The sequence below is a fragment of the Oncorhynchus mykiss genome, chromosome 20 (genome assembly GCF_057628025.1).
Source record: "Oncorhynchus mykiss isolate SJ-2025 chromosome 20, ASM5762802v1, whole genome shotgun sequence".
In the NCBI taxonomy this organism is placed as follows: Eukaryota; Metazoa; Chordata; class Actinopteri; order Salmoniformes; family Salmonidae; genus Oncorhynchus; species Oncorhynchus mykiss.
The window spans coordinates 8,639,129-8,652,231 of record NC_143041.1 but is presented as its reverse complement, the minus strand read 5'-3'; the positions used below and the strand labels follow the sequence as shown (position 1 = coordinate 8,652,231).

General features: G+C 46.3%; 1 protein-coding gene across 7 annotated transcripts in view; it reads right to left on the bottom strand.

Moving 5' to 3' along the window:
• The window catches only part of LOC149974336 (BAH and coiled-coil domain-containing protein 1-like), an 80,105-nt gene that overhangs the window by 55,188 nt on the left and 11,814 nt on the right, over positions 1–13,103 (bottom strand). For all 7 annotated transcript variants that reach the window (XM_090212111.1, XM_090212112.1, XM_090212110.1 and 4 more), the window contains exon 2: positions 10,895–11,223. In XM_090212111.1, the coding sequence (XP_090068237.1) occupies positions 10,895–11,174 (280 nt within the window). In that variant the 5' untranslated portion in view covers positions 11,175–11,223. The remainder of the gene's footprint in view (positions 1–10,894; positions 11,224–13,103) is intronic.

The window sequence follows — 13,103 nt, the reverse complement described above, 5'->3', positions numbered from 1 at the left end:
CTTCCTCTCTCTCTCTGCACTCGGGTGAGAGCTTTCAGGAGACAGGAACACACTCACAGATCTGCATGTATATTCAACAGAGGATCCTGAATATACTTAACGCTTTCATGTGTTACGGTGTACCGTTCCACACTGTTCCACACAGTCACTTCCTTGTATGCACACAAAAAATACACACTCGCTCATCTACACACACACACACTGGCCATTGCTGGACCAGATAAACAACAGTTTATACTCAACCTTTCTGGATTTAGGTAACACTCATGGCCCAAAAATATTTTCCAATATAGAGTTTGTCAGACTGAACAGTTTCCAGTCCATACAGGACAAAGGGCTTGAGAGATAGAGGACATTTGATAAAGAGTTTGTCATGGAGAACAGGAGGGAAAGAAAGGAGAAAAGAGAAAACAACAGAATCAAATGAAAGGATCATGCTCCCTCAACTTCAGGCAGATCCTCCATGCCCTTTATCCTCACTGTCCCTCTATCCTCCATGCCCTTTATCCTCACTGTCCCTCTATCCTCCATGCCCTTTATCCTCACTGTCCCTCTATCCTCCATGCCCTTTATCCTCGCTGTCCCTCTATCCTCCATGCCCTTTATCCTCACTGTCCCTCTATCCTCCATGCCCTTTATCCTCACTGTCCCTCTATCCTCCATGCCCTTTATCCTCACTGTCCCTCTATCCTCCATGCCCTTTATCCTCACTGTCCCTCTATCCTCCATGCCCTTTATCCTCACTGTCCCTCTATCCTCCATGCCCTTTATCCTCACTGTCCCTCTATCCTCCATGCCCTTTATCCTCACTGTCCCTCTATCCTCCATGCCCTTTATCCTCACTGTCCCTCTATCCCCCATGCCCTTTATCCTCACTGTCCCTCTATCCTCCATGCCCTTTATCCTCACTGTCCCTCTATCCTCCATGCCCTTTATCCTCACTGTCCCTCTATCCTCCATGCCCTTTATCCTCACTGTCCCTCTATCCTCCATACCCTTTATCCTCACTGTCCCTCTATCCTCCATGCCCTTTATCCTCACTGTCCCTCTATCCTCCATGCCCTTTATCCTCACTGTCCCTCTATCCTCCATGCCCTTTATCCTCACTGTCCCTCTATCCTCCATGCCCTTTATCCTCACTGTCCCTCTATCCTCCATGCCCTTTATCCTCACTGTCCCTCTATCCTCCATGCCCTTTATCCTCACTGTCCCTCTATCCTCCATGCCCTTTATCCTCACTGTCCCTCTATCCTCCATGCCCTTTATCCTCACTGTCCCTCTATCCTCCATGCCCTTTATCCTCACTGTCCCTCTATCCTCCATGCCCTTTATCCTCACTGTCCCTCTATCCTCCATGCCCTTTATCCTCACTGTCCCTCTATCCTCCATGCCCTTTATCCTCACTGTCCCTCTATCCTCCATACCCTTTATCCTCACTGTCCCTCTATCCTCACTGTCCCTCTATCCTCCATGCCCTTTATCCTCACTGTCCCTCTATCCTCCATGCCCTTTATCCTCACTGTCCCTCTATCCTCACTGTCCCTCTATCCTCCATGCCCTTTATCCTCACTGTCCCTCTATCCTCCATGCCCTTTATCCTCACTGTCCCTCTATCCTCCATACCCTTTATCCTCACTGTCCCTCTATCCTCACTGTCCCTCTATCCTCCATGCCCTTTATCCTCACTGTCCCTCTATCCTCCATGCCCTTTATCCTCACTGTCCCTCTATCCTCACTGTCCCTCTATCCTCCATGCCCTTTATCCTCACTGTCCCTCTATCCTCCATGCCCTTTATCCTCACTGTCCCTCTATCCTCACTGTCCCTCTATCCTCCATGCCCTTTATCCTCACTGTCCCTCTATCCTCCATGCCCTTTATCCTCACTGTCCCTCTATCCTCCATGCCCTTTATCCTCACTGTCCCTCTATCCTCCATGCCCTTTATCCTCACTGTCCCTCTATCCTCCATGCCCTTGATCCTCACTGTCCCCCTATCCTCCATGCCCTTTATCCTCACTGTCCCTTTATCCTCCATGCCCTTTATCCTCACTGTCCCTCTATCCTACATGACCTTTATCCTCACTGTCCCTCTATCCTCCATGCCCTTTATCCTCACTGTCCCTTTATCCTCCATGCCCTTTATCCTCACTGTCCCTCTATCCTCCATGCCCTTTATCTTCACTGTCCCTCTATCCTCCATGCCCTTTATCCTCACTGTCCCTCTATCCTCCATGCCCTTTATCCTCACTGTCCCTCTATCCTCCATGCCCTTTATCCTCGCTGTCCCTCTATCCTCCATGCCCTTTATCCTCACTGTCCCTCTATCCTCCATGCCCTTTATCCTCGCTGTCCCTCTATCCTCCATGCCCTTTATACTCACTGTCCCTCTATCCTCCATGCCCTTTATCCTCACTGTCCCTCTATCCTCCATGCCCTTTATCCTCACTGTCCCTCTATCCTCCATGCCCTTTATCCTCACTGTCCCTCTATCCTCCATGCCCTTTATCCTCACTGTCCCTCTATCCTCCATGCCCTTTATCCTCACTGCCCCTGTATCCTCACTGTCCCTCTATCCTCCATGCCCTGTATCCTCACTGTCCCTCTATCCTCCATACCCTTTATCCTCACTGCTCCTCTATCCTCACTGTCCTCTCTATCCTCCATGCCCTGTATCCTCACTGTCCCTCTATCCCCCATACCCTTTACCCTCACTGTCCCTCTATCCTCCATGCCCTCTAAACTCCATGCCCTTTATCCTCACTCTCCCTTTATCCTCACTGTCCCTTTATCCTCACTGTCCCTCTTTCCTCCATGCCCTTTATCCTCACTGTCCCTCTATCCTCCATGCCCTTTATCCTCACTGTCCCTCTATCCTCCATGCCCTCTATCCTCCATGCCCTTTATCCTCACTGTCCCTCTATCCTCCATGCCCTCTATCCTCCATGCCCTTTATCCTCACTGTCCCTCTATCCTCCATGCCCTTTTATCCTCACTGTCCCTCTATCCTCCATACCCTTTATCCTCACTGTCCCTCTATCCTCCATACCCTTTATCATCACTGTCCCTCTATCCTCCATACCCTCTATCCTCACTGTCCCTTTATCCTCCATGCCCTCTATCCTCCATGCCCTTTATCCTCACTGTCCCTCTATCCTCCATACCCTTTATCCTCACTGTCCCTCTATCCTCCATGCCCTTTATCCTCACTGTCCCTCTATCCTCCATACCCTTTATCATCACTGTCCCTCTATCCTCCATACCCTCTATCCTCACTGTCCCTTCATCCTCCATGCCCTCTATCCTCCATGCCCTTTATCCTCACTGTCCCTCTATCCTCCATACCCTTTATCCTCACTGTCCCTCTATCCTCCATGCCCTTTATCCTCACTGTCCCTCTATCCTCCATACCCTTTATCCTCACTGTCCCTCTATCCTCCATGCCCTTTATCCTCACTGTCCCTCTATCCTCCATGCCCTTTATCCTCACTGTCCCTCTATCCTCCATGCCCTTTATCCTCACTGTCTCTCTATCCTCCATGCCCTTTATCCTCATTCTCCCTCTATCCTCCATACCCTTTATCCTCACTCTCCCTCTATCCTCCATGCCCTTTATCCTCACTCTCCCTCCAGCCTCCATGCCCTTTATCCTCACTCTCCCTCCAGCCTCCATGCCCTTTATCCTCGCTGTCCCTCTATCCTCCATGCCCTTTATCCTCACTGTCCCTCTATCCTCCATGCCCTTTATCCTCACTGTCTCTCTATCCTCCATGCCCTTTATCCTCATTCTCCCTCTATCCTCCATACCCTTTATCCTCACTCTCCCTCTATCCTCCATGCCCTTTATCCTCACTGTCCCTCTATCCTCCATGCCCTTTATCCTCACTCTCCCTCCAGCCTCCATGCCCTTTATCCTCGCTGTCCCTCTATTCTCCATGCCCTTTATCCTCACTCTCCCTCTATCCTCCATGCCCTTTATCCTCACTGTCCCTTTTATCCTCCATGCCCTTTATCCTCACTGTCCCCCTATCCTCCATGCCCTCTATCCTCCATGCCCTTTATCCTCACTGTCCCTCTATATTCCCTCACATCTTTGTGAACTCGGGACCTCTCCATCCATCTAAGACCCTGACATTAACACACAAACACTGCTCAATGGACTGCATTATAATATGAATGAGCCAAATGAATCAAATAGAGCTGAGATGCAGTAAAAACAGCTGACATTAACTTAATAAGAAGCACACACATTTCAGCTGTACATTTCGGGGCCATTTCAGGTGGCTTTCTCCAGATATTGATGATTGCTGTAGGGAGGGTTGCCTTGGCTGCATCTCTGGACACTACTGTGTTTTTCAGGTGTCAGACCAGCCGCCCAAGGAGGAATCCCGTCGTGGATGACATCATGTCTGTCCCTGTGAAATTATGTCATCGCTCTGGCTCATGTAAACAGTGGATGCCTTGGCCTCAAGGCAAGAGGTAGCAATCCACAATAATACCATAAACACCAGGCACTGTACGTCTGCACACAGACGAATGCACACACACACACACACGCACGCACGCTCACACACACACACACACACACACTTAAAAGCCGTGTCCACTATTGCACAACTATTTCTGTCCCCCTTTCTCTCACACACACCACACATAGCGGTACACACACACACACACACACACACACACATAGCGGTACACACACACCTCCCCTTCATCCTAAAGAACAAGAAGCACTTTTAGAGTTGTGTTTTGCGGGCTGTTTAAAATGCAATTTTTCTCTCATTCTCTGACTTCAAAGGCGCTGCGCTGAGCTCTTACTCCCTCTGCCAAATCCTCCAATCGTTTCTGATTTAGTGAGCTGGCTACGAGCCGAGAGAGACCGGGATGGGCTATTAACAACATCGGGGGGGGAGCGATCTAGAAAGAGATTGAGTGAAAGAGAGAAGTACAGACAAGAGAGAGAGGGGATGAGAAGTAGAGGGAATTCCTGCTGGTCTTTTCATTCATATAGATCTTCAGTTATCGTCCATCAGTACACATCCCAGAATTTTACAACCAAAAACGGACTGGTTACGTTAATACATGCTACAGCAGTGCCACTGACAAACACCCTACAGAACAGATGCAGAGTAGAATTAGTCACCCCATACAACAACATACCTGTGTGTGTGTGTGTGTGTGTGTGTGTGTGTGTGTGTGTGTGTGTGTGTGTGTGTGTGTGTGTGTGTGTGTGTGTGTGTGTGTGTGTGTGTGTGTGTGTGTGTGTGTGTGTGTGTGTGTGTGTGTGTGTGGTAGTAGAAGAGGAGAAGAGGTCTTGTACACCGTCTCCAAGCGTAGGCTAAACCACATGATCCCCACCACCAACCGAACCACCCGCTAACGCTACCACCACCATCTCCAGCTCCGTAGAGGGGGTTGCCTCAGCTGCCATGCCCCATATGAAGTCTTGTTCCCTGGGGAGGACGGTGAAGGGGGCTGGGGCCCGTCTCTGTCTCTGCCTATGGCTGAGCAGATCTGCTGACTCATCACTGACACACACACACACACACACACACACCACTTAAGAGCCAGCGTGTTCCCGCGGAGACGCTCGGATGAGTTGCCGGGGACGACGGTCCGTGCTGTCAGGCGGCGGTAATCTGACTGGATTATCAACCAGGTGGAAACGCTCAGCCACTCTCGCTCTCTCTCTCTTCCCCCTCTCCACTCCTCCTTTCCCTTTCTCCTCCTAGCCTCCCCGCTCCACTCTCCCTCCCTCTCTCTCTCTTCCCCCTCTCCACTCCTCCTTTCCCTCTCTCCTCCTAGCCTCCCCGCTCCACTCTCCCTCCCTCTCTCTCTCTCTTCCCCCTCTCCACTCCTCCTTTCCCTTTCTCCTCCTAGCCTCCCCGCTCCACTCTCCCTCCCTCTCTCTCTCTCTTCCCCCTCTCCACTCCTCCTTTCCCTCTCTCCTCCTAGCCTCCCCGCTCCACTCTCCCTCCCTCTCTCTCTCTCTTCCCCCTCTCCACTCCTCCTTTCCCTCTCTCCTCCTAGCCTCCCCGCTCCACTCTCCCTCCCTCTCTCTTCCCCCTCTCCACTCCTCCTTTCCCTTTCTCCTCCTAGCCTCCCCACTCCACTCTCCCTCCCTCTCTCTCTCTCTTCCCCCTCTCCACTCCTCCTTTCCCTTTCTCCTACTAGCCTCCCCGCTTCACTCTCTCTCCATCGTCACCCTCCTGCTGTTTTATTCCCCCTCTCCTCTCCCTCCCTCCCTCTCTCTTCTCCCTCTCCTCTCCTCCTTTCTCTCCATCCCTCCCTCTCTCTTCTCCCTCTCCTCTCCTCCTTTCTCTCCCTCCCTCTCTCTTCTCCCTCCAACTGCTCTCTCTCTTCATCCAGTTAACTCCTCTCTTCCTTATTTCCTCCTCCTCTCTTACTCTTCCCTTCTCACTCATCCCTTTATCCTTTCTTCATATGCTCATTCCTCTTATCCTCCTTCCCTCCTCCTCCTTCTCCTCCTCCAAGTATTACAACAATGTGAGCAGAAATCACCAATAGTGAGACCTGTGGTGGGTGATAAGGGCTGGTGTGTCGGGCTATAAAGAGACACATTCTCCCTACTCCCGTAGAGGCTTTTAAAACTGTTCTAGAAAAGATTCCCGGCTATCCTTTCAACTATGATCAGAGGCCCACTCCACTGTTCTCCTCCACTTTCTAAAGACACACAGACAGGCACACAGACAGGCACACAGACAGACACACAGACAGAAGGCACTAACTAGTCTGCCATTGGATTGGGGGGGGGGGGGGGGGGGGGTATAGGGGAGGGAGAGAGAACAGGGTGTCTCGTTTCTGTAACCGTGGCGATCAAAGTCATGGCACCCTAAGGCTAGAGCACCTGAAACACCTTAGCCAATCAGCTTGCTCGCTGGCTCTGAGTCGCAACGAGAGCTGTTACAAGAGCATCAGGATGACTGGACAGGGCTGCGGAGTGTGAGACAGCGTCTGATACACGCACACACACACACACAGCGCACACAAACACACGACACACATCACACACAAACACACGACACACAGCACACACAGACGGCACAGTGTAAGAGCCAGCGCTGACATAACCAGACACAGCACTTGAGGAGAAAGGAAGAGAGACGAGAGGGAGAGAAGAGGGGGAAGAATAGAGCGAGAGGAAAAGAGATAGATTAAAGAAAGAGAGAGCCAACAAGGGTTTGACAGCCAGGTCTGCAGGTCTCTCTGAAACATGATTATTAAGACTGAGCTGCTGTGTGTGTGTGTGTGTGTGTGTGTGTGTGTGTGTGTGTGTGTGTGTGTGTGTGTGTGTGTGTGTGTGTGTGTGTGTGTGTGTGTGTGTGTGTGTCTGTGTGTGTGTGTGTGTGTGTGTGTGTGTGTGTGTGGTGTGTGTGTGCATGTAGTGCAGCTTCAAGGGCACAATGACTACATCAGAGTTGGCCTCTTTCCCTCTCAAAAATGTGCACACACACACCCGCCAATCCACACCTTCTGAGTGGTGACACACCTGTGCAAGGACAGGCTCAGCCACACCCTCTGTGATACAGCACACCTGTACAACTATACACCTCCAGACAAGACAACTGTCTGTCTACACACACACACACACACACACACCTGCACTGAAACAACTACTGCCTAGAGGCTAACATCACAGAGAGGGGGGAGAGGGAGAGAAAGAGAAAGAAAGAAAGAAAGAAAGAAAGAAAGAAAGAGAGAGAGAGAGAGAGAGAGAGAGAGAGAGAAAGAGAGAGAGAAATGCATACACGAGAAAATAGATATGAGGAATAGAAAGACAAAGAGTCCTAGTGCAGATATCAAACCCTCACTGCCAACGCTATATCACTCTTCATCGGAGGGGCTGAGGTTTATAGTTACGCTATATAACAGTTATAACTCAGTCACCTCGTCAACAGACACCATGCTGATCCTTATAAGGACGTGGACGTTATAGATGGATCATGTTACAGATTTAGAACAAACAACAACGACAAAAGAAGGAAATGTACATTTTTCCTCTCCATATCTAAAAATGAGATTCTGGAATTACCCTGCTGCAGAAGCAAAACATTGGTGAATCTCTCTCTCTGTGTGTGTGTGTGTGCGTGTGCGTGTGTGTGTGTGTGTGTGTGTGTGTGTGTTTTGGCAGGGGAGTAGTCCCGGGGAGAGGAGATCTAACTAACCCCCAAACCCTGAAACCCTTTCCTCCTCCCCCTGCCTCCCCCTGCCCTGCCTGCACCTCACATCACATCAACCCCCTGCCCAGAGGGCTAGGCCAGGCAGACAGCTATCTGAATCTCAAGGGGGGGGGGGGGGGGGGCAACACAAAGTTCCCCCCCCACCAGCCCCATTACACCAGAAGCCCATCCAAAAAACAATCCCCATCAGAATGTCAGTCGGCCATCAGGAATAATGAAGGAATACCGAAGCTCTGGTATTCTAAATATAATAAAATACAATGTAAAGCTCTTTGAAAACTATATAAATGTTAACAGACTATATAAATGCTAAAGTACTATATAATAGCATTTAATATAGTTATTATTATTTCAATAATATTCTGTGGTAAGATAATAGCCTCACCACCAAAGTGACTGTACAAGTAAAGAGAGCAGCCAATTCCGAACACTCTCCAAATACACAGCTATATATGCTGTAAGACGATCATAAAGGCAACGGTGTTGGTTTAGAAGAGCGGGGCAGATGTGCGCATGAGCAGGATATTGTATGTGACCAGTGTCATCTAGATATGGCCTCAGTAACCTCGAACTTTAGAACTATGGTTTGATCACCAATCAACCTTCCAACTTCAGTATTTTAGGGTAAGATAGGGCCCAAGATAACCCAGGCAGGCATATACACCACTCATTTACCTCAATATTAGTATTGTCTCTATTGAGTGATTCAATTATATACAAACAATATCATAAAATGTCCCTTAGACCTCAAAAAAGCAATAATTATAAAATATTCACAAACAAATTATTAAATAACGTTATGGAATTATTCTACATTAAATTCACTTGGCAAAACTACTGAATTCTTCTGTGCCAAATGGCGAAAGTCCTAAAACTTCTAAAGATTATTATTTTTTAAGCCCCAATTAACCTATTGAATAAGACACCTGCAAATAACTGTAACGCAAATTGTTATGATAAACATGAGTGTTGAGAATAAATACAGTCTCTATATAATTTGTCAATTTAACCATAATTCTCATCTTCTTTTATTTTGTTATTTTTACTTAATTCAATCTTCATTCAGAAGGTATAGTCACTACATTTTTATTTACAAAGACGGCCTGGCATTTCTTCTTTGAATGAAAGCGAAGAAAAAAAGAAACGCATATGCCTGTATGACTTCCTTGGATGTTCCTTCTAGTATGCCATTAGTCTTGTAGATTTAAGGCATATATGCAGTCTACGATGTCGTTCACTGTGAATCTCTCCTATTACAGGAGAGACAAAACGATTCAAATGCATAATTTAATTGATAGGCGTAATATATTTACACCAACATCTAGGGCTGGAAAAGTCATTTTCAGAAATATTAGGACAACACAGGTTCTTCATCTCAACATAAGTAATTCATGTGATTTCACTCAAGACACATTTATTTAAGATTTCTACACACATTCGCTCGGTTATATGATTCAATACATGATTAGGTGCAGCAGACACCCCTCCCCCTACCCACAGACACACACCTTACCAGTTCCCTCCCGCTTCTCCTCCTCCTTTGGGGCAGGATACCAAAGCTACTTTTAAAATCTAATGCATGCACTGTCAAACCATTCTCGCCCCGTCACGTCCGTGCTGAATAACAGAAACTGGATTTTCTGGTATTACGTGCACCTCTATTAGCGCGAGCTCCGCTCCCACCGGACTGATCTCTGGTCCCAGACACAGGACAGTCCCGGGGCCTCACCGATAACCGAATGGAACGCACCAGCTCGCGCTTAACCCCGTCCACCTCCACACGCACCACACTCACCCTGCAGTACAGAGCCTGCCTGCGCACATACACCAATAATCTTAGCAAATAACAAATGATTGATGGTAAATAAGGCAATATAAAGTTACAAATGGATTAACACCCAATTATAACAGTATGATTAATCAATTTCATTAAACTGACATTTTTGAGTGAAACTATCAAACCATATAAAATAAGATTCCATGTCACTTGAAAGCAAATTAATTATAATAATAATAATCCCATACATTTCTGAATAATCCCATCATATTTCTGAATTATGCAATACTCTAGGTTATAATAGGCTGTAATCTAAAAATAGGCCTAACGTTGTATATATTGTTCTTAATAGAAATCGTCTTGTCTAGAATAAGCCTAATCTCACTAAATTTGCAATTCAACAAAATAATCTTATTTTGTGCTTAGTTTGACAAGATGCACGATTGTTTTTCATATGACAGTACACTCCCACTGGGCACAGACATCAAATCATCGTCTATTCCACATTGGTTCAAAGTAATTGAATTGAAATGACGTGTAAACAACGTTATTTCAACCAGTGTTTACCCAGTGGATCGGTTCTGACCGGGTAAGTAAAAAACAACACTAAACAGTTCAATAAAACGTCATTTTGCCTAAAACTGAAACATTAAATATCTAAAGAGTCCACAGCAAGTGCTAATTTCCTGAATGACCACATCGACTAACTCATTTCCTTTTCCAATAAATTATCGTTCTTCACTGAAAAACGTCAAGAGTTACGTTTTTAAGGGAGTGGGGGGTGGGGGGCGGTAAATAAGACAATATAAACTGTCTGTAGGTTAGCACTTTCCAACAGCCAAAAAACACCATAGAGGTTTTAATACAATTGTATAATTCATCTTATTTTGCATAACAAATTTGTATTCACACCAACCTGAATGTGGGGCCATGGAGATGTGAGAGGGATAGTATTTTCCGGGCTGGAAATGAGCGGGGTGCTGCACGGTGCTGTGGCCGCCAGGAGTTATCCGAGAGGCGGCATGGTGAACCAACGCGCCCCGCTCTGTCAAGAGGTGGTGTGGAGGAGCGAAATCCCGGCTTTCCATTCTGTCGAGAAGAAATAAATCCCCCAATCCAGAGGAAAAGCCAGAAGCATCGAACGCTTCCCAGATGCAATAATCCCTTTTATGAACTTCGGATAGGTCGTCTTGCATTCAGTCGAGTTTTTGCCTTGCCGACCAAAAGGTATGTCCCGGTCATGTTCTACAATGAGAAAACACAAGACCACGTCAATGCACTGAAAACAATGGGACAAAAACTCTGAAATAATTATTTACGCATGTAATTCTCACACGCATGCTGTGTAATGTTGCCAACAAAACTACTACCGTGCATAACAAAAGTATACATTTTAAGTGTTTTTAGATATAAGTAAAATATCAGACTTGGCTAATTAAATAAAGGTTAAATAAAACAATAAAAAATAATGATATATGTTTGACTAAATTAAACCAAAACAAATAGCCTACAGTAAAGTATAAGCTACAAGTCTGGTCGTTTGCCGAGACCCAAACCGCCTACTTTGGTCTCCATTGCAGACAAGAGACGGGCAGGCTACAAACTGAACAACAAAAGAAGTGGTCATCCTAAACTACGGGTTGTTTTATTGTTGTGGACCATAAAGCTATACTGCATCAGCGTATTCTGAAACCTAGATGTGAGTCAGTCTGTGTGTGTGGTGGTGGGGAGGGGGGGGGGGGGGGGGGGGGGGGGACGCTATATCTCACCCTCTCTGATAGAAGGAACCAGATAAAACCTGAAGCAAATGTTTGATCTTTCAGTCAGCCCATTAAAGACCAAATGTTCCCCTTCTCAAACTTCAAGCATCAAAATTGTTTCCTCGACCATAGCCTACTGCACATCATTAAAAGGAGCATACATTATACATATGTCGAGGTAAACAAAATACTATGAAGACTTAAATGTCGACGTAGATATATGAAATGGATCAGCTACAGTATTTCGTTAGACTTGGGACAATTCTGACATATCAATGAAGTTTGACTGGCTCATAAATTGACTGTCTGTACATTTGTTTTTCTTTACTGACATGCCAGTGAATGTGCTTGAGAAGAAGCATTGAAATCGCTTGTTTAAAGCAAATGTAACTGAATAGTTAAATCAGCATTTGCATCTCACCCTTTTACAATGGCAATCACTTATTATGCATGTAGGCATGGGTGGGTGCAACCAAGTATAATAAGACAACTAACTAAATGACGTTTACCGCCAGGGAGAGAGACGTAATAATAAATATAGGAATAATAAGACTACCAACTAAATGACGTTTACCGCCAGGGAGAGAGACGTAATAATAAATATAGGAATATTAAGACAACTAACTAAATGACGTTTACCGCCAGGGAGACGTAAGAATAAATAAAGGAATAATAAGACTACCAACTAAATGACGTTTACCGCCAGGGAGAGAGACGTAATAATAAATATAGGAATGGGAATCAACAAGCCCATGTGTGTCTTATAGCCCTAGTCATTCAATTCAATGGAACACCCCATGGCGCTCAAATATGGATAGGTGGGCCTATGTTCACAAAACACACCTCATTGGGCAATGTATTAGGCCCCTTCCATAGCACGTCCATTCAGCGCACATAGAGGCTGATACGGTGATTGGTGAACCTCAATGATATCAATAAAATCTAAGATAAGAGAACAAAGAAAATATCAAATGGCCAGCTAAACCAACTGGTCCCCTTGCTGTTTCAAGGAGAAAAGTATACAGCGAACATTCTACTAGAACAGTAGGTCTTTCTAGTCAAACTTTCAGGAATTCTATCCTGAGCAAAACAAGGTTCTCTCAAAACGACAGAACAGAGGCCTATAGGTTCACGCAGCATAGGCTGACGTGTGTGTGTGTGCGTGTGTGTGCGTGCGTGTGTACACGGTGCTCTGTGAGAGATTTGCACGTATCCAAATCCTTGAGCATGACAATGTGTATGGTAGAGAGAGTATTTGCATTCAAAATGTTGACAATCGTTTAAAAATGGATCTTGGTTATGAAGGGCCTAGACGCCTCACACTGTGATCCAAAATATTATGTTTCATTCAATTACATAGAGCTA